General features: G+C 44.6%; 1 protein-coding gene across 2 annotated transcripts in view; it reads left to right on the forward strand.

The window, feature by feature from the left end:
- hhipl1 (HHIP-like 1) overlaps positions 1–21,963 on the forward strand; it is a 41,449-nt gene that overhangs the window by 15,729 nt on the left and 3,757 nt on the right. The window contains exons 2-5 of one of the 2 annotated variants that reach the window (XM_046413952.1): positions 15,621–16,267; positions 16,416–16,559; positions 17,151–17,479; positions 17,784–17,910. In XM_046413952.1, the coding sequence (XP_046269908.1) occupies positions 15,621–16,267; positions 16,416–16,559; positions 17,151–17,479; positions 17,784–17,910 (1,247 nt within the window). The remainder of the gene's footprint in view (positions 1–15,620; positions 16,268–16,415; positions 16,560–17,150; positions 17,480–17,783; positions 17,911–21,963) is intronic. The other variant, XM_046413953.1, reaches the window with a different exon arrangement.

Genomic DNA, 21,963 nt, shown 5'->3' on the forward strand with positions numbered 1-21,963 from the left:
AGCTGAGCCATGTCAGTACAGTCAGTTGTTCATCCACAGCGATAGACATAACATCAGCTTTTCTGAGGTTTTCTAAAAGCGTCCTTGAGACATCCTTAGCGAGTAATTCCACTCTGCGAAGAGTTGATATGTCCCAGAGAGGCACCTTTTTAATGGACGTGGTGACGCTTTCCTTCACTTTTTCATCAACAACCACTTCATCAATGACAGCAAGCATACAGTCTTTAACTGTCTCTGTCTGTCCTCTTCACCTCTCACCCGCGAACTGAGTGCAAGTGCAGAGCGAGTGTAGCAACCAATCACAGCGCATGCCTGTCCGGCACGTAGGTGCATAGTGTAATGTGACGGTTCGGAACCGTTGTTGAAGTAGATCAGAGCTACCGGTATAGCATAATTTCATTGTATCACACACTGTGATTTACTGGCAGTCTTGCGGGCCATAAAAAATTCCAAATAGGCCGTATCTGGCCCAAGTATGCCCTTCTTGTGAAGAGGCAGCTTGTACACACCAGGACAGTGAGGAGGTGGACACAGGAGGCTGCTGAGGCACTGCAGGACTGCTTCGAGTCAACAGACTGGGATGTACTCTGTGAGTCGCATGGGGAGGATATCGATATGATGACTGACTGCATCACTCAGTACATCAGATTCTGTGAGGACACCACCATTCCAGCCCGGACCATGCACTGCTACTCCAATAACAGCTGAGGCCACAGTGAGGATGTTTCTTGACCCCTTGCAATTTGCCTACCAGCCCCCTTTAGGAGTCGACGATGCTGTCATCTACCTGCTGCAATGAGACCATCATTTGCATCTGGATGGTGGGGGAGGCACTGTGAGGATCATATTCTTTGATTTCTCCAATGCTTTCAACATTATTCAACTTGTGCAACTGGGTGAGAAGCTGCGGGTGATGGGTGTTGACGACGCAAGGATCTCCTGGATTACTGACTACTTGACAGGCAGTCCACAGTTTGTCCGGCTGGGCAACGTCCTGTCTGATGTGGTCAGTGATGTAGGAGCTCCGCAGGGAACTTCGCTTTCTCCCTTCCTCTTCACCTTATACAACACCGACTTTCAATACAACTCATGTCACCTGCAAAAGTTTTTCAATGACTCAGCTGTTGTCGGGTGTATTAGACAGGGAGAGGAGGGCAAGTACAGGACACTGGTGGACAGCTTTGTAGAGTGATCTGAACAGAATCACCTGAGACTTAATATCAACAAGACCAAAGAGATGGTGATTGACTTCAGGTGAAAAAGGACGCCTTCACAGCCACTACGGATCAGGGGGGAAGTGGTGGAGGACTACAGATACCTGGGAGTGGTGATCAGCAACAGCCATCTAACACTGAAGCTGAGTACAAGAAGGGGATGAGCAGACTCTATTTCCTGAGGAAGCTGAGATCCTTCAACGTGTGCAGCAAGATGTTGGAGATCTTCTACCAGTCTGTTGTTGCCAGCGCCATTTTTTTTGCTGTTGTGTGTTGGGGTACCAGCATCAGAGCATTGTGCAATGTTCCAGGTGGGTGGTTGTCAGATGAGGGAGAGGGAGGGTGATGTGTGTGGGGGGTGGGGTGGGGATGGGTTAGCAGCAGGAGCGACAGAGGTCCTCCAGAGTTCAACAGTCTCACAGCTTCTCGGAAGAGGCTGTTTCTCAGTTTAGAAGCTGTTCCTCAGTCCAGGAGACACAAAAATACAAGAAAAACTGTTAGTAACATAAAATAATGAATCATATGTTGACCAGAGGAGAGGAGGGGTGAAGAAGAAGAGGATAGGAGGTGGGGGAGTAGAGAAGGTGGTGGTGTTGAGGGGGTGGGGGAACTGCTCAGCGGATCATGTTTGTGTCCCCTGGCAGCATAGGCCTATAGCAGCGTAGCTATGATAGAGATTAAAGACTAAGAGTTAGTCAGCCCTATTCTACCTGTGACTGTATATCAAATACTGTAACTATACCTACCAGCCCTACACACTTTGTTTGATTTTGTCTTGATTCAAATTTTAGAGTCTATTCTGAATTTTACCAGAAGCCAGTGAAGAGAAGCTAAGACGGGGGGAGATATGATCCCTTTTGTTGATTCCTGTCAAAACTCTAGCTGCTGTAATCTGGATCAGCTGCAGGCTATTAATTGACTAATCTGGACATCCTGATAATAATGAGTTACAGTAGTCCAGCCTAGAAGTAACAAAAGCATGGACAAGTTTTTCAGCATCATTCTGAGAGTGGATGCTCCTAATCTTAGCAATATTAAGAGGTGAAAGAAGGAGGTCTTAGAGATCTGTTTAATGCAATGGTTAACACGTCCTGATCGAAGATAACGCCAGGGTTCCTCACAGTCGTACTGGAGGCCAAAGTAATGCCGTCCAGAAAGAGACTATTATCAGCTATTCTAGTTCTGAGATGTTTGGGGCCAAAAACAATGACCTCAGTTTTGTTTAAGTTTAACAATAAAAAATTGGAGGTTATACAGTCCTTTATGTCCTTAAGACTTGCCTGGAGTATGGCTAACGGCTCTGTTTCTTCAGGCTTTAAGGATAAGTACTGCTGGGTATCATCAGCATAACAATGAAAGTTTATGCCATGTTTCTGAATGATATTTCCTAGAGGGAGCATGTATAAGATGAACAGGGTGTGCCCGAGCACTGAACCCCGTGGAAACACCGAGATTAACCCTTATATGCAAAGAGTAAACATCATTAATATGAACAAAGTGAAATCTATCTGAGAAATGTGATTTAAAACCGCCTAGTGCTACCCCTGTGATCCTAGTTTCATGTTCTAATCTATGTAGCAAGATGCTGTGATCTACAGTGTCAAAGGCAGCACTGAGATCCAGTAGAACAAATATGGAGACAAGTCCATGGTCTGATGCCATGGGGAGGTCATTTGTAACTTTAACCAGTGCTGTTTCTGTGCTGTGATGGGCTCTGAAACCAGACTGAAACACTTCAAACAGACTGTTCCTGTGTAGGTGATCAGTTAACTGACTTGTAACCACTCTTTCAAGTATTTTAAGATGTCAAGTGAAGGTTTTTTAAGTAAGGGTCTGATAGCAGCCGTTTTAAATGCCTGCGGTACATAAGCTGTTGTTAAAGACAAGTTGATCTGATCTAAAAAGGAAGCACCAATCAAGGGAGCTCAGGGAGGTCTATGAGCAGGAAACTGTCCAGAGATGGAGCAGGACTAAAAGAGGTTTCTAAAGGTGGAAATATATTGGCTGGGGAGATCTTTATTGAATTTTTTTCTCTAATGTTAGTGATTTTATTGGTGAAGAAACTCATGAAGTCTTCACTACTAAAAGCTGCAGGAATACAAGGCTCAACAGAGCTGTGACCCTTTGTCAGCCTGGCTACAGCGTTAAAGAGAAAACGTTCTTGTTTTGCTCTATTAATGATGAATAATAAGCTGTTCTGGCTTTATGAAGGACCATTTTATATGTCAATAAACTAACTTTCCAGGACCTGTGGGATTCAACTGATTTGGAGGAGTACTACTTTCTCTCCATCCGTCTTGATGTTTCAGTGTTCATATATTTGAATTATAACAAGGAGCTAGCCTCCTATGATTTGTAACCTTTTTTTCTCAGTGGAGAAACCATATCTAAAACTGTGTGTAACATGGCTACAGTGTTGTTGAGAAGTAATCAGTTTCTGCAGGAGTAATATTTAAATCAGTATGCTCTGTTGTACTGGTACATGGTGCTGAAGAGAGCTGTGATGGAATTGTATCCCTAAATCTGTCTGAAGTATTCTCAGAGAGGCATCTGGTATAGTAGACATTTTTTGTTGTGTGCTGTAAAGTTTTCTAGAGTTAGCTTAAAAGTTAGAAGTGAATGGTCTGAAAGGAAAGGATTTTAAGGGACAACTAACAGGTTCTTAGTTTCTAGGTCGTAGGTGAGAACCAGATCAAGGGTGTGATTATGACAGTGTGTTGGTTCATTTACTATCTGAAGGAAACATATTGAATCTAAGAGTGAGTTAAAGGATGTCTTAAGACTGTCAGAGTCAACATCCATATGAATATTAAAGTTACCCACCATAATGACTTTATCTGTACTGAGCACTAAACTAGATAAGAAGTCTGAAAGCTCAGACAGGAACTCTGAGTAAGCAGCAGCAGGTGGACAATACACAACAACTAATACAATTGGCTTTTCTGACTTCCAGTTTTGGTGAAACAGGCTGAGAGTGAGACTCTCAAATGAACTATAGATAGATTTAGGTTTGGGGTTAATCTGAAGTGGCAGATTGCTGTCACCCCTTTTCCTCGGCCTGTGCCTCGAGGAACATGATAGTTAATATAACCAGACGGAGTTGATTAGTTTAAACTAACATACTCTTCACCCAGTAACCAAGTCTCAGTTAGAGAAAATATATCGGACTGATGATCAATAATTAGATCACTGACTAGGAGGGATTTAGAGTGGGGAGATCGAACATTTAATAATCCATACCTGATTGTCCTATTTTTTGGTTCTAAATAATTGCTAGTTTGTATTTTTATGAGGTTATTTTGATTAACAGTTCTTAAATTTTGTGCTAATTGGACTGTGGAGCTTGATTTGTTGTGCTCCCTTTAGGTGGCCCAGACACCAAGGAAAGCCAGGAGTACCTCTCACTTTTGTGACGGTGCACAGGAAAAAGGGCATCCTTTCATTACCTGCATGATGTAACCGGAGGGGACTGGGGTTCATCATCAGTTTCAGTGTGTTTCATTCATTGAGAGTCCAGAGTTTTAATTTAAAATTCTTGTTAAGGCTTCTGGGACGACATGCCTTGGAAACAGCTAGGATCAGACAATTATCTAGACTATTTTATGTTGTGCACTATCAGGGACAATTTGGTTATTGGCAAGTATTATCAATGATTATGGGGAATAATCATTCAAACAAATTACTGTGTGTTGCTCCAATACTTCGGAATTCAGAAAGAAATAATCCATTTGAACGTCCTCAGCGCGATCCTCGGCGGGGTGCTGAACGGTCCGTTACTTTTCTCTTCTGGCGATGTGGGCTGATGCATCCCTCAGCGGATGAAGAAAACTAACTTATTTAACTGAGTTATTTCTTTAACAAAGTTGGTGTGCGATTCTCATTATCTTGAGATCAGCTGATTGCGCAATGATCAACGTCGGGAAAAAAAAAAAAACACAGCAGTCTATTACTTGTCCCATGAGTTGAAGGCTGTGACTCAGGGTTTTAAAGATGATGGTAATGGGTTGCTCCCTTTCAGCGACCAAGTTGTAGAAAATAACAGTCCTCCACTGTACTATAAAAATCATTATTGTTAATACTGTCACTGTCATTCCAGTACTCTGTTGTTATCTACTCTGTTAGCTTTGGAGGCGAGGCTAAGTGAGTTAGAGGCCTTGCTCTGTACTGTAGATCATATTCCAGTAGCCCCAACAGCTAGCCAGCAGCAGTTAGCCTGTGCAGACCTTAGCAGATGTCAGTCGTCCCCGGCAGCCCCTGAGCAGCCGGGAAGTCAGGGAGGTTGGGTAGCGGTTTGAAAGAAGCGTAGTCCAAAACAAAGGCCTGTTGTTCGCCACCAACCGCTTTCAGAATCAGAATCAGAATTCCTTTATTTATCCCTGAAGGGAAATTCTTGTTCTTACAGACATTGCGCATGCAGTATTCCCGACCAAGAAAGGTGAAAAGTGAGGAGTATAAAAATAGGATAAACATGAAAATAGGATAAATAAAAACTAAAATCTCAAAGAACAGGTATTTACAAATGTGTTCAAATTTTTTAAGAAAATTTTAAAATACAGGTATATACATGTGTAAAAAACCAATATATACATTGTATATATAAAGTGAGTGAGTGTGTCAGTCACAGTGCTGAGTTTAACAGTTTGATGGCGACAGGCAAGAATGATTTCCTGTGTCGCTCTGTGGTGCATCGTGGCAGTAAGTCTTTTGCTGAATGAGCTCCTGTAGCTGATCAGCACATTGTGGAGAGGATGAGAGGGAAAGTCCAGCATAGTTCTTATTTTGGACAACATCCTCCTCTCAGACACCACTGTCAGAGAGTCCAGTTCCTCTCCCACAACATGGCTGGCCTATATTTGTACTCCTCCACCACCTCCACAGTGGCCCCTTTGATGTTGATAGGGGTCACTGGAGCCTTAGTCCTCCTCAGGTCCACCACCAGTTCCTTGGTCTTTGTCACATTGAGCTGTAGGTGGTTTTTCCCCATGACAATGTTGTCCACTACCGTCCTGTACTCTCTCTCATCCCCCCCAGTAATACACCCAACCACTGCAGAGTCATCAGAAAATTTTTGAAGATGGCAGGACTCTGTGCAGTGCGTAAAGTCTGTGGTGTAGATCGTGAAGAGGAAGGGAGAGAGGACAGTCCCCTGTGGAGCCCCGGTGTTGCTGATCACTTCATCTGACAGGCAGCATTTCAGGCGTACATACTGCGGTCTGCCCGTCAGATAATCTGCAATCCAGGACACCAGTGGGGCATCCACCTGCATCGCTGTCAGCTTCTCCGCCAGCAGAGCCGGCCTGATGGTGTCAAACACACTCGAGAAATCAAAGAACGTGATTCTCACAGTGCTTGCTGGCTTGTCCAGGTGAGTGTAGACTCTGTTCAGCAGGTAGATGATGGCATCGTCCACTCCAAGGCGGGGCTGGTAGGCGAACTGAAGGGGATCCTGAAGTGGTTGGACCATGGGCCGGAGCTGTTCCAGGACGAGTCTTTCCAGGGTCTTCATGATGTGTGACATCAGGGCCACAGGCCTGTAGTCCTTGGGGTTGCTGGGACGCGGCGTCTTTGGGACAGGAACGAGGCATGACGTCTTCCACACCACGGGGACCCTCTGAAGACTCAGACTCAGGTTGAAGACATGATGAAGTACTCTGCTTAGCTGGGGGGCACAGGCTTTCAGGACCCTGGGGCTCACACCATCTGGGCCTGCAGCTTTGCCTGCATGGAGTCTCTGCAACTGTCTTCTCACCTGATCTGAGCTGTGAAGGTCATCGTTGAGGTGATGGGTGGGGTAGGAGTGCATGTGGTACCCATGTGAGAGTGGTCCACCCAGGCTTCTAGGGTGTGAGGTGTGAGCGAGGTTGGAATGTGGGGGGAGGGAGAGAGGCTGGAGTGGCTGCTTGGTGCAACCGTACTGCTGAGGAGTCGTTTGAAGCGTGAATTGGGGTCCCTGTGTCGAATCTGTTAAAAAACTGATTCAGGTCATTCGCCCGTTCCACACCGCCATCAGCTACTCCGCTGTTTGGCCCGTAACCTGTGATGGTCCTCATGCCACTCCACACCTCTCTCGTGTTGTTCTGCTGGAGTTTCTACTCCAGCTTCCTCCGGTACCTCTCCTTTGCCTCCCTGATCTTTATTCTCAGGGTACGCTGAATAGCTCTCACCTCCTCCCTATTGCCTGCTCTGAAAGCCCTCTTCTTGTCGTTGAGGATGGCTTTGATGTCCTTGGTTACCCACAGCTTGTTGTTGGGGTAACACTTTACAGTTGTGGTTGGGACAATGGTGTCCACACAGAAGTTTATGCAGGCAGTGATGCACTCAGTGACCCATCAATGTCCTGGCCGTGGGGCTCACAGAGTGCCTGCCAGTCTGTCACCTCAAAACAGCCCTGGAGTGTCTCATTGGCCTCGTCTGTCCATCTCCTCACAGTCCTTGAAGTTGTGACCAATGTGTTGTCACCATGACAACATGTGAAAACTCCCTGGGCAAATAAAATGGACATAGTCCAACGGCACACAGTTCCACATCCGGGCTGCAGATGTGCTCCTTCACCGTGATGTGAGCTGGATTACACCACCGGTTGTTAACGAGCACGGCAAGCCCGCCCCCCCCCCCTTTGTGCTTACCGCTGGTATCAGAATTCCTTTATTAATCCCTGGAGGGAAATTCTTGTTTCTACAGACAATTGCACATGCAGTATTCCCGACCAAGAAAGGAGAAAAGTGCAGAGTATATAAATAGGATAAACAAAAACTAAAATCTCAAGTACAGTAGTATTTACAAAAACTGTATTCAAAAAATTTTTTAAGAAAATTTAAAAATACAGGTATGTACAATGTGTAAAAGTAGCCAATATGTACATTGTATAAACAGTGAGTGTGTCCGTCACAGTGCTGAGTTTAACAGTTTGATGGCGACAGGCAGGAATGATTTCCTGTGTCGCTCTGTGGTGCATCGTGGCAGTATGAGTCTGTTGCTGAACGAGCTCCTGTAGCCGATCAGCACATTGTGGAGAGGGTGAGAGGGAAAGTCCAGTATAGTTCTTATTTTGGACAACATCCTCCTCTCAGACACCACTGTCAGAGAGTCCAGTTCCTCTCCCACAACATGGCTGGCCTTCTTGATGATTCTGTTGAGTCTGTTTGTGTCCCTCACCCTCAGGCAGCTGCCCCAGCAGGCAACGGCATATGTGATGGCACTGGACACCACCGACTCGTAGAACATCCTCAGCATCGTCCTGCAGATGTTGAAGGACCTCAGCCGCCTCAGAAAGTAGAGGCGGCTCTGGCCCTTTCTGTAGACCATGTCCACGTTCTTGCACCAGTCCAGTTTGTGGTCTAAGTACACCCCCAGGTATTTGTACTCCTCCACCACCTCCACAGTGTCCCCTTTGATGTTGATAGGGGTCACTGGAGCCTTAGTCCTCCTCAGGTCCACCACCAGTTCCTTGGTCTTTGTCACATTGAGCTGTAGGTGGTTTTTCCCGCTCCATGTGACAAAGTTGTCCACTACCGTCCTGTACTCTCTCTCATCCCCCCCAGTAATACACCCAACCACTGCAGAGTCATCAGAAAATTTCTGAAGATGGCAGGACTCTGTGCAGTGCGTAAAGTCTGTGGTGTAAATAGTGAAGAGGAAGGGAGAGAGGACAGTCCCCTGTGGAGCCCCGGTGTTGCTGATCACTTCATCTGACAGGCAGCACTTCAGGCGTACGTACTGCGGTCTGCCCGTCAGATAGTCTGCGATCCAGGACACCAGTGGGGCATCCACCTGCATCGCTGTCAGCTTCTCAGCCAGCAGAGCCGGCCTGATGGTGTCAAACGCACTCGAGAAATCGAAGAATGTGATTCTCACAGTGCTTGCCGGCTTGTCTAGGTGAGTGTAGACTCTGTTCAGCAGGTAGATGATGGCGTCGTCCACTCCAAGGCGGGGCTGGTAGGCGAACTGAAGGGGATCCTGAAGTGGTTGGACCATGGGCCGGAGCTGTTCCAGGACGAGTCTTTCCAGGGTCTTCATGATGTGTGACGTCAGGGCCACAGGCCTGTAGTCCTTGGGGTCGCTGGGACGCGGCGTCTTCGGGACAGGAACGAGGCATGACGTCTTCCACACCACGGGGACCCTCTGAAGACTCAGACTCAGGTTGAAGACATGATGAAGTACTCTGCTTAGCTGGGGGGCACAGGCTTTCAGGACCCTGGGGCTCACACCATCTGGGCCTGCAGCTTTGCCTGCACGGAGTCTCTGCAGCTGTCTTCTCACCTGGTCAGCTGTGAAGGTCAAGTGCAGTGGTAGTGCAGTCTCTGTCCACACGGACCGTATGGAAGCCCGTTACTGTCACATTGTCATCGGGTATGTCCTGGTGCAGCCATGTCTCCGTAAAGCACATCAAACTGCACTCCCGGTATTCCCTCTGACTCTGCGACAGTGGCGTCAGTTCGTCCATCTTATTCGCGAGTGACCTCACATTTCCCATGACGATAGAGGGGAGACATGGCTTAAACTTCCTAGTCATAAGCCTCCGTTGTTTCAAAGCTTCCCTCTTCCTCCGTAACTTTTTATTTCCCCTGCATCCCCTGTGAGTTTTGATCCAGCATTCAGCAGGGATTACTCTCTGTGTTTTCCCTGGAGCGGTGGCCGGCTTCATGTCCATCAGCTGATCCTGACTGTAAACAATCCGGGCAGCGAGGAGTTGTGTGTCTAACCGCTTTTCCCCACTCGGCGACACACCCGCTGAGAACCCGACCCTGGTTATTGGCGATTCTGTTTTGCGATACGTTAAACCGACACCAGCGACCATAATCAAATGCATCCTGGGGGGCCAGAGCAGGCGAGATAGAGGGCAATTTAAAGCTGCTGGCGAGAGATAAGAGTAAATATAGTAAGATTATAATTCTAATGCTAATTGCTAATGACAACCGGCTACGCCAGTTGGAGGTGTGTAATTTGGCAAAAACTATGTTGGACTCCGTAGCGTTTTCTGGTCCCCTCCCGAATCTGACCAGTGATGACATGTTTAGCTGTATGTCATCGCTCTGTCGCTGGCTGTTACGGTAGTTTCCAGAAAACAACGTGGCCTTTATAGATAACTGGGAGACTTTTTGGGGAAAACCTGGCCTCATTAGCAGAGACGGCATTCATCCCACCTGGGGTGGTGCGGCTCTTATTTCTACCAATATATCCAAGTTTATTAGACAACCAACCCCCTGACAACCCAGGGCTGAGGCCAGGAAGCAGAGTTGCTGTCTTACACGCTTCCCTACTGCTTCTGTAGGACTGCCACCATCCGTTTAAAGTAGAAAAAATAAAAATATAAATGCACACAGTAATACTAAGTTTAACAATCTCATAGAAATAGTGTCAGTGCCTCATCCTCCCACAGTCCAATTAGCACAAAATTTAAGAACTGTTAATCAAAATAACCTCATAAAAATACAAACTACCGTATTTTCACGACAAAAAGGCACACTGTACGAAAAGGCGCAGTCTCAGTTATGTGTGCAATTATTGTATTTAACACACAGATAAGGCGCATCTGAAGATAGGGCGCGGGTTTTATATACACGTTTTATATACACGTCCGCCCCTGTGTGTATTCATATACTACGTACGCCCGCCTGACAACACACACGTGCATATTTAAAAATAGATCGGGAGCAAAACTGAGTTTGGTTGTGCTTTATTTAAGTATTAATTACAACAACACTAAAACAAGCACATTACCGGTAACAGTCACTCAAACCCATTGAAGTCCTCATCCTCTGTGTCGGAATTGAACAGCTGCGCTAAATCACACATGGCAGGTTCACGTTCCTCACTGTCAGAGTCAGAGTCCGTGCTGTGCGGCTCCCCAGAAATGATGCCGGCTTTAGCAAAAGCTCAAACAACAGTGCCAGCAGACACGTTAGCCCAAGCAGCTACAATCCAGTCACAAACTGTGGCGTAACTCGCCCGGCGCTGCCTTCCAGTCTTTGTGAAACTGTGGTCTCCTTCGGTCATCCACCGCTCCCACGCCGCTCGCAGCCTCACTTTGAACGGCCGGTTCACGCCGATGTCCAGCGGTTGGAGTTCCTTCGTCAGACCTCCCGGAATCACAGCAAGCGTAGCGTTCATCTGCTTCACTTGCTTTTTGACGTCGGCGGTGAGATGGGCACGCATGGAATCACAAACCAGCAGCGATTGTGATGTGTGGAAAAAACCACCCAGTCTCCGTACATACACCTGCCTCAGCCAATCCTTCATCATTTCCTCGTCCATCCAGCCCTTTTCGTTTGCCTTAATAATGACGCCTGCTGGAAACGTCTCTTTAGGCAAAGTCTTTCTCTTAAAAATCACCATCGGCGGCAGTTTCTGTCCATTAGCATGGCAGCCGAGCACAACGGTAAACGAAGCCTTTTCGTACCCCGTTGTGCGTATCGCTACCGTGCTGGTTCCCTTCTTTTCCACCGTGTGACTCACCGGGATGTCGAACGTCAGCGGCACCTCGTCCATGTTGGTGATGTGGCTCGGCTGGATGTTTTTGTCGGCGATGTGTCTGCTGCAGAAAGAGCGGAAGTTCGCCAGCTTCTCACAATAATCCGCCGGACGCTGCTGCGCTACCGTCGTCCTGCTCCGGATGGAGAAAAGGCACCGCTTCATGAACCGGAAGCACCAAGACGGACCTCCGTGGAAATGTTGAATTTTCATTTCCTCCGCTAACTTTACTGCTCTAAGCCGAATGGTGACCGTCGAAACGCTCCTCCCACCCGCTCTTTGCTCGACGATCCATTGCTCCAGTCTTTCCTCCAGCTCTGGTCACCTTGCCTTGTGTCCGCGGAAACTCAGCTGCGTTTTTTTCACCTGTCGCAGCTCGTTCTCCAGCTTCCTCCACTTGCGAACCATTGATTCGTTAATTTTAAATTCTCTGGCGGCGGCTCGATTCCCGTGTTCCTCGGTGTAGCTGATAGCCTTCAGCTTAAACTGAGCTTCGTAAGCGTGTCTCTTTGCCATTTTCAGGGTTGTTAAGACAGCAATGTTCTGCATAAAGCACATACCTGTTCTTTTATACACAAATCACGCACCCATGTTCTCTATCACGTCCGCAGCATCATGGTTCTCACCTACGTCTGCACACAGATAGGGCACTCTGGACGATAGGGCGCGCTGCACATTTTGAAAAAAATCTAAGACGTTTATATGCGCCTTATAGTCGTGAAAATACGGTAACAATTATTTAGAACCAAAAAATAGGACAATCAGGTGTGGATTATTAAATGTTCGATCCCCCCACTCTAAATCCCTCCTTGTCAGTGATCTAATTATTGATCATCAGTCCGATATATTTTCTCTAACTGAGACTTGGTTACCGGGTGAAGAGTATGTTAGTTTAAACTAATCAACTCCGTCTGGTTATATTAACTATCATGTTCCTCGAGGCACAGGCCGAGGAAGAGGAGTGACAGCAATCTACCACTCCAGTCTTCAGATTAACCCCAAACCTAAATCTATCTATAGTTCATTTGAGAGTCTCACTCTCAGCATGTTTCACCAAAACTGGAAGTCAGAAAAGCCAGTTTTATTAGTTGTTGTGTATTGTCCACCTGCTGCTGCTTACTCAGAGTTCCTGTCTGAGCTTTCAGACTTTTTATCTAGTTTAGTGCTCAGTACAGATAAAGTCATTATGGTGGATAACTTTAACATTCATATGGATGTTGACTCTGACAGTCTTAAGATATTGTAACGTCCCTGCAAGAACGTTCAGTGCTGTTAATGTTGTTAATGTGTTTAGAGTTGAGAGCTAGGAGTTTTATAGTTTCCTACGGTCCGTGAATGTATGTGTGGTTGGATGTGAGAGCGAGAGGGCGGGGGAGCTGAGTGAGAGAGAGTAGGGGCCGGGAGAGGAGAGTCTGAGCGGGGAGCGAGCGAGAGTGGTTGTTTTGTGGGACACCTTGTTGATTTTCTTTTGGCGTGGTTACGGCAGTAACCGACTGTTCGTGAATAAACGAAGGTTTGTTGAACAACTCTCGTCATTCTTACACGTCCGGCTGGACGTTACAATATCCTTTAACTCACTCTTAGATTCAATAGGTTTCCTTCAGATAGTAAATGAACCAACACAATGTCATAATCACACCCTCGATCTGGTTCTCACCTACTACCTACCTAATTGATTGCTTTCTCAATAACACTGTAGCCATGTTACACACAGTTTTAGATATGGTTTCTCCACTGAGAAAGAAGGTTAAAAATCATAGGAGGTTAGCTCCTTGGTATAATTCAAATATATGAACACTGAAGCAGGTATCAAGACGGATGGAGAGAAAGTAGTACTCCTCCAAATCAGTTGAATCCCAGGGGGCCTGGAAAGATAGTTTATGGACATAGAAAAAAGGCCCTTCGTAAAGCCAGAACGGCTTATTATTCATCATTAATTGAGCAAAACAAGAACAACCTGCGTTTTCTCTTTAACGCTGTAGCCAGGCTGACAAAGGGTCACAGCTCCGTTGAGCCTTGTATTCCTGCAGCTCTTAGTAGTGAAGACTTCATGAGTTTTTTCACCAATAAAATCACTAACAGAGAGAAAAAAATCAACAAAGATCTCCCCAGAATAGCCAATATATTGCCACCTTTAGAAACCTCTTTTAGTCCTGCTCCATCTCTGGACAGTTTCCTGCCCATAGACCTCCCTGAGCTGACCTCCAGCATTAATAAATCTAACCCAACTACACGTCTCTCAGACCCCATCCCAAGTAAGCTCCTCAAGGATGTCTTTCCCTTGATTAGCACTTCCTATTTAGATCATATCAACTTGTCTTTAACAGCAGGTTATGTACCACAGGCGTTTAAAACTGCTGTTATCAGAGCTTTACTTAAAAAACCTTCACTTGACCCAGACCTGATATCCAACCTCTATTGTTCTAGGCCTAGACTAGAATAGCTGATAATATTCTCTTTCTGGACGGCATTACTTTGGCCCCCAGTATGACTGTGAGGAACCTCTGCGTTATCTTCCATCAGGACATGTCATTTATGCATCACATTAAACAGATCTCTAAGACCGCCTTCTTTTACCTCCATAATGTTGCTAAGATTAGGAGCGTCATCTCTCAGAGTGATTCTGAAAAACTTTTCCATGCTTTTGTTACTTCTAGGTTGGATTACTGCAACTCATTATTATTAGGATGTCCAAATTACTCTATTAGTAGCCTGCAGCTGATCCAGAATGCAGCAGCTAGAGTTTTGACAAGAATCAGCAAAAGGGATCATATCTCCCCCATCTTAGCTTCTCTTCACTGGCTTCTAGTAAAATTCAGAATAGACTTTAAAATTCTCCTGCTTACATATAAGGCTTTAAATAGACTAGCCCCATCATACCTGCAGGATCTAATAGTCCCATATATTCCCAATAGAACACTCAGATATCAGTGTTCAGGTTTACTTGCGGTTCCCAGAATTCATTAAAGTATATTGGGAGGACGAGCTTTTAGCTATCTGCCACCCTTACTGTGGAACCAGTTGCCAATCTGGGTTCGACAGGCAGACACCACCTCGACTTTTAAGACTAAACTTAAAACCTTTCTGTTTAGTAAAGTGTATAGTTAGCCTCAAACAAAGTGTGAGGGGCTGGTAGGCATAGTTACAGTCACTTCGTGATATACAGCCACAGGTAGAATAGGTTTGACTAACTGTTAATCTTTAATCTCTATCATAGCTACGCTGCTATAGGCCTATGCTGCCAGGGGACACAAACATGATCCACCGAGTAGTTCCCCCACCTCCCCAATACCACCACCATCTCTGCTCCCCAACCTCCTCTCCTCTTCTTCCTCTCTCCTCCTCTCCCCTCATCAGATCAACATAGAATTCATTTTATGTCATTAATTATGTGTCCAGTTCTTCTCGTAGTTTTGTGTCTCTCCCTCCCTTTCTTTTTCTCTCTGTATCTTTCTGGAGGTATCTCTCCATCCAGATCTACACGTTGAACTGCATCCGGCCCTCTGACGAACCCAATGTCTACTGTCAACATCTGCCCATGTTGTTCTTCTGTGTAGTGCTATTATAACTAACTTAAACAACATATCAGCTAAAAAACAAATACATACAATACTTAGTCTTCAGAATTCCAATTATAACAACCTGTCATGTTTGTCCTTTGTAATGTATGATGTTTATTGCATTTATGTTCATTCTCTCTTTCATCCTCTTTCAACTAGCTTTTCTTATTCTCAAAACAATTTGATACAGGTGAGCTGGCTGCCAGTATTAATTCTGGGGCTCAACCCAGGAAGCAGAGTCGCAGACTGGGGAAGATAGGATAGTGGTAGTGGATTTCGCACAGCAGGTTTATGGAAAGATGACAAATTATACTCAGTCTTCCTTTGTATTGTCTCTCTTCCCTTCCCTCTCTTCTTCTCCTCACTCTCTGTACAGGAATGCTCTCCCTATGCAGCTCACCTCTTTGATGCTGAGGACCCTAGCACCCCAGTCAGGACCATCCCTGGCCTCTGTCCAGACTACTGTTCCCAGTTTTGGAGGAAATGTCGTTCTGCCATCCCACTCCTGTCTGACCACCCGCACATAGCCAAAGTCAAAGGAGACCAGGCACAGCTCTGCCAGTACCTGGAACTAGAAGACATGGACTACTGCTACCCAAACCTTCTCAGCAACCAGAAACTCACACAGAACTTGGGTCGAGTTCAGTCAAACTTGGACGGCTGTCTGCAGCTGTGCTTGGAAGAGGTTGCGAATGGGCTACGGAACCCACTAGCCATGGTACACGCCAATGATGGCACACATCGTTTTTTTGTGGCAGAACAAGTGGGCTTGGTGTGGACGTACCTTCCTGACCGGTCCAGAATAGAGAGACCTTTTTTGAATATTACCAAGGTTGTTTTAACGTCATCATGGGAAGGCGATGAGAGAGGCTTTCTGGGACTCACCTTTCACCCCAAGTTCAAGCATAACAGAAAGCTGTATGTGTACTACACAGTAGAGGTGGGATTTGATGAGAGGATCAGGATCAGTGAGTTCCATGTGTCAGCCAATGATATGAATATGGTGGATCACACCTCTGAACGGTAGGTATGGACTATGCATCCAGGTTAGCAAACAGAAATTGATTTATAGTGATCTGAAACATTTTAAAATTCTGCATGTTGAGAAATGAACTGAAATGTAAGGAGTTTTGCCTGGCTCTTATCTTATTTGTCATGCCTTCCCTTCCAGGGTTATCCTGGAGATAGATGAGCCAGCATCAAACCACAATGGAGGGCAACTTCTATTTGCTGATGATGGCTATTTGTACATTTTCACTGGAGATGGTGGAATGGCAGGAGATCCATTTGGGAAATATGGGAATGCCCAGAACAAGTAAGATATCTGCTAAAGATTTCCAAAACTAGACACCCTCACATGATCCACGGTAACAAAGGATGTACTCAGTGTTGGAAAATGTAGCAAAGAATCTTATATAGTGACGCTGTTTGATGTTTTAGTTAAAATATGTGAAGTTAATTTTGATGAAGAGTAATTTCATGGTCTTTGAACATTCCTAATAAAACATCCAGCCATGCCCTGTAGTCCCCCCCCCCCATACCCATACACACACACACACACCCCTGACCCCCCCCACCCCAGCACTACAAACACTTTAACCTACAAGTGCAATACTAAGGACTCACAAGTGCAATAATAAGGACTCACATGTGCAATATTAAGGACTACTTTCTGGACTACCTCATACTGCACACGCTTCCACATGCATACTTATATTCTATTTTCTGTTTAGCTTATATCTATTCGTACTTTATATTTTTATATTTTTATAGTCACTTACTGCTCCCGGGACCTGAGTCCTAATTTCGTACCATAAACATGTGAATGTGAGCTGGTATGACAATAAAGTTCCTTGAATCCTTGAATCCTTGAATGACCTCTTCTATATTATCACATCTACTTTAGGTCAGCTCTATTGGGTAAAGTTCTCCGAATTGATGTAGATGACAATGAGAGAGGCCCGTTGTACAGAATTCCTCCAGATAACCCCTTCACACAAGAGCAGGGGGCACGACCTGAGATTTATGCTTACGGTGTCCGGAATATGTGGAGGTGTTCTGTGGACCGGGGAGATCCTCACACCAAAGAAGGCAAAGGACGTATCTTCTGTGGGGATGTTGGACAGAACAAGTTTGAAGAGATTGACATCATTGAGAAAGGTCGTAACTATGGCTGGAGAGCCAAAGAAGGCTTCTCCTGCTATGACAGGAAGCTGTGTCGCAACAGCTCGTTAGGTAGGCATGCCCTGATGAAACACCACATCAGCTCTCTGCCACAACTACTGCCACTTTTAACTTGAAATTAGATTCTGTGAAGTATTGTTTGAAAGAAAATATGCAGATTCTTGGCCTCTGGAAGAAATGGTGGCATTTTTGCTGCAAATAAATGATATGTCAAAAACATTTATTTATATTCACCTTTTAAATCCATTTTAACTCATAAAAACATGTCAACAAGTGGTTTCATTGTAAGGAAATGACGTGAAGTTTAAGGAGAAATTTCATAACATCAGTGGTGACTTCTGAAAATTTTTCACAGATGATGTCCTGCCCATTTATGTATACTCTCACAAGATGGGGAAGTCAGTGACTGGTGGCTATGTGTACCGAGGCTGTGAATATCCCAACCTGAACGGCATGTACATATTTGGAGACTTCATGAGCGGGTAAAGTTTAACTCAAGATTCAAGATTAACTATTGATTAAAAATTGTACAGAACAAGGTTTTACAACAAAACTCAGGTGGTAGCAGGGTGGATGCTTATGTATCCTGCGTTTTTTATTGTCTTTTGAGTTCTGGGCAGGCACTTCAACTCACCAATATCACAGATCTGTGGTAGATGGGTGCCCATTATCTAAAGTGGTTTTCAGCGCCCACTGCAGAACATTCCTTTCCTTGGCGGTGCAAGAAGTATACCGGTTTGTGATGTTTACAGCCAGATGCTTTCTATTGCTCCTCTATAAATGTTAACATAAGCATGTTGATTCTCAGGAAAACTGAAAACTGGTTAATCAATATGGTAAATAGTATCTATTCTTTACATGTGAAAATAAGTGCTGCTGCCTAAAATACTTCTTTGGGATTATGGAGTCAAAAGGTAAAAAGGTAAATCTTAATGCTTCAGCGTCCCAAGACATTTAGGACAATGGTATGCTTCTCACTTGTGGTAACAGTTTTGGGAAAGGCCCTTATTTATTCCAGTAGGACGGTACCTCAGTGCATAAAGCAAGGTCCATAAAGACATATTTGGATGAGTTTGGTGTGGAAGAACTGGCCCATACAGAGCCTGACCTCAACCCCATCAAACACCTTTGGGATTAACACAGATTGTGAGCCAGGCCTATTCATCTAACATCCGTACCTGACCTGACAAATGCTCTACTGCATGAATTGGTAAAAATTCCCACAGAAACACTCCAAACTTTTTTGCAAAACCTTCCCAAAAGAGTGGCTGTTATGGCTGCAAAGCTGTCTGTGTAATCAGAATGCAATGTCATTAAAGCGTAATGGTCTGCCCAATACTTTTGCCCATATAGTGTAAAGTGATACTAAAACGCTGCGCAACAGTTTATATCTGTGGAGATTCTCAGTCATCCAGGTCATATTCACTCAAAGAGTTAAAGCAAGGCATCTGGACTTGTGAAGATTTGGCTTGAAGATGTTTCACTGCTAATCCAAGCAGCTTCATCAGTTCTGAAAAAACTGTCTGGTGGGGAACAAATATATACACCTCAGCGGGAGTGACTAAGTGAAACTAAATAAAAAAGGATCTGATAGTCCTGCAAATTTGTGAGTATACTGCTGAGTGATATTGCAATATCATATATGCAGTCTAGTGCAGTGAAGAATGCTCTGATCTTTACATTGGTGAAACAAAACAACCACTCCACAGAAGAATGGCACAACACAGGAGAGCCACCGCCACAGGACAAGACTCAGCAGTCCACTTTACACCTTAAGAAAAAAGGACATTCCTTTGATGACAACAATGTCCACATTCTTGACAGAGAGGACAGTTGGTTCGAAAGAGGGGTCAAGGAAGCCATCTATGTCAAGTTGGAAAAACCTTCACTCAACAGAGGTGGTGGACTTAGACATCACCTCTCTTGCACTTACAATGCTGTCCTCCCATCCATACCTAGGAAGTTTCACCCCAATTCACACGAAAGCCATAAGAACAATAGGTTGTTAACCGGTCATACCCAAACTCATTAACAGTCTCACAGCCATTAGCCAGTCGTTAGACTGAGACAGCCAGTTGTTAGACACAGAGGGCCATCACTGGCAGTAAAACTACATAGACAAATTAACAGGACTATCAAATCCTTTGCTTTATTTAGTTTCACTTAGTCACTCCCACTGAGGTGTATATATTTGTTCCCCACCAGACAGTTTTTTCAGAACTGATGAAGCTGCTTGGATTAGCAGTGAAACGTCCTCAAGCCAAATCTTCACAAGTCCAGACGCCTTGCTTTAAACTCTTTGAGTGAACATTCAGTTTTTGCGTTAATCTTAGGCCGTGATCATTTATATTTAATAGTCGTTAACTGTATACTTTTTCTAGTGGCTGTAATACATCATCTTACTTAACCAGCATATCTGTTCCATAAAGGATGATAGAATAATTATATAAAAATAATGAATATTCTTGTTTTCTGTTGATTGCCTAGTCAATCCATGAGCTGTTTGAGCTCCATTTTTGTCTTTTAAAGAACTCTTCTCTAAACACATTCAAGAAATTTACTTACTATAAACTATAGTTGTACATTAATTATCAGAATCAGAATCAGAATCAGAATCAGCTTTATTTGCTTTATGTGTGACCATACAAGGAATTTGACTCCGGATTTTTCTCTGTCCTGTGCACCATACAAAATACAAAATAGCAATAATAATAATAAAATGAAGAATAAAATATTTACAAGAAAGGGAGAAAAAAAAAAATATATATATATATATATATACATGTAGTGCAAACAGTGGAATGAGGTAGTGCAAACAGTGTGATGGTTCACACAATGGCAGGTGGTTTACGGGGAGATCAGGGAGACAGCCTGGGGGAAGAAACTGTTTTTGTGTCTGGTGGTCTTGGCATACAGAGCTCTGTAACGCCTACCAGAGGGAAGCAGATCAAATAGTTTGTGTGCAGGGTGTTTCAATTTTCTGCTACTTTCTGCTTTTAGTTCACTACATTTCAGATATATATTGTTGTGCACTTGTAGGAGCAATTTGGTTATTGGCAAAAGAGTCAATGATTATGGGAAATAATCATTAAAGCAAAAATCAGTGTATGCTTTATACACATAAATATCGGGGCACCACCCTGTCACCAGGGACCAATAGCCAAATTAATTAATAGGAAAACAGTCTCTTAAAATTGTGAAGGATGATTCCGAGCACTGGCTGTCATGAATTCAGCTGTTATTACAAGTACATACACAATAACCACAGACAACGACAGGTTAAACTATAACAGGATTTATTAACCAGCAACAACCATCCATAGATAAGTATCACTTTGTAATAAACACTATTATAATCTAAGTTTTATCAACACATATTAACTAGGGATAACACAGGTACAGCAACAAGAATATATCTATACATAGGTGTGCATATATACAGGAGTGTGTGTGTGGGTGTGTGTGAGAGAGAGAGAGAGAGATGACAACAAACAGTATGGAGGCTAACAAGCTAGCCAGATAGCGGCTAACAAGCTAACGGCGAAAAACAAACAAGATGGCGGTTAACAAGATGGCGGTTAGCAAGATAGCGGCTAACAAGATAGCAGCTAACAACAACAAGCTAGTGGCTGACTACATTTAAGATGGCGGATGGCCACATGAGTGGAGAACTACAACCAAAATGGCGAGTGGGGAAACTACAACCAAAATGGTGGAGGACTACATGAGAAGGAATCAGCACATGAGAAGAACAACCACATACCCAAATCGTCAAATTAATCAGCAAATTAAATCAGCAGAATAACACACCAGCAATTTAACAATACTCAAAATGGCTACAGAAGAACACGTCAAGCATGTTATTCAGAGCCAAAGTGGTAATGGCTCACGTGGCCTGTTTTGTGTGACCACAGGCAAGAACAATGGACGAAAGCCTTTGGGCGCCACGTACCCCTTTGCTACGGTTCGTGACCGTGTGACCGGGCTTTCGCCTCACTGTTCAGAAGGATTAGTGTAAAGGAGAAAGGAAAGAGATAGAAGAACGAAGAATACACCCAAATAGGGAAATAAACCACTCCAGTTCTCTGGAAACCCGTTTATCACCACACAATAGCGGAGTAAGTAAATCGAAGTTTATCTGCTCAGCTATTGGTCCTTTAACTTGTGATGTGCGGGTTTGCTGAGCCGGCGGAAGTGGATGATCGGTAACCAAAATCAATTAATGCAGCACTTACAAGTTACAAACATGTATAAACAACTCTATTTTACGCTATCTCTGCCCAGACATAAGCCTCTTACTTTTCGTTGCTCCGATCCTTCGGAGTTGGGAAGTTAACAGTCCGCTTGAGCGTTCACACGTTGTCCTCGGCGGGATGCTGACGATCGGTGTCTCAGATGATGCAGAGTAATGGTGCCTCGGCGGCAGCGGGGGAAAATCACCGGTGAATGAAACAAACTTTGTTTGCTTTGACAAAGTTGGCGCGCCCGGTCCTCGTTCGCGTGCAATCAGCTGGCTGTTGGAGGAGAAAAGGAAA

Source organism: Scatophagus argus, chromosome 15, assembly GCF_020382885.2.
Source record: "Scatophagus argus isolate fScaArg1 chromosome 15, fScaArg1.pri, whole genome shotgun sequence".
NCBI lineage: Eukaryota > Metazoa > Chordata > Actinopteri > Scatophagidae > Scatophagus > Scatophagus argus.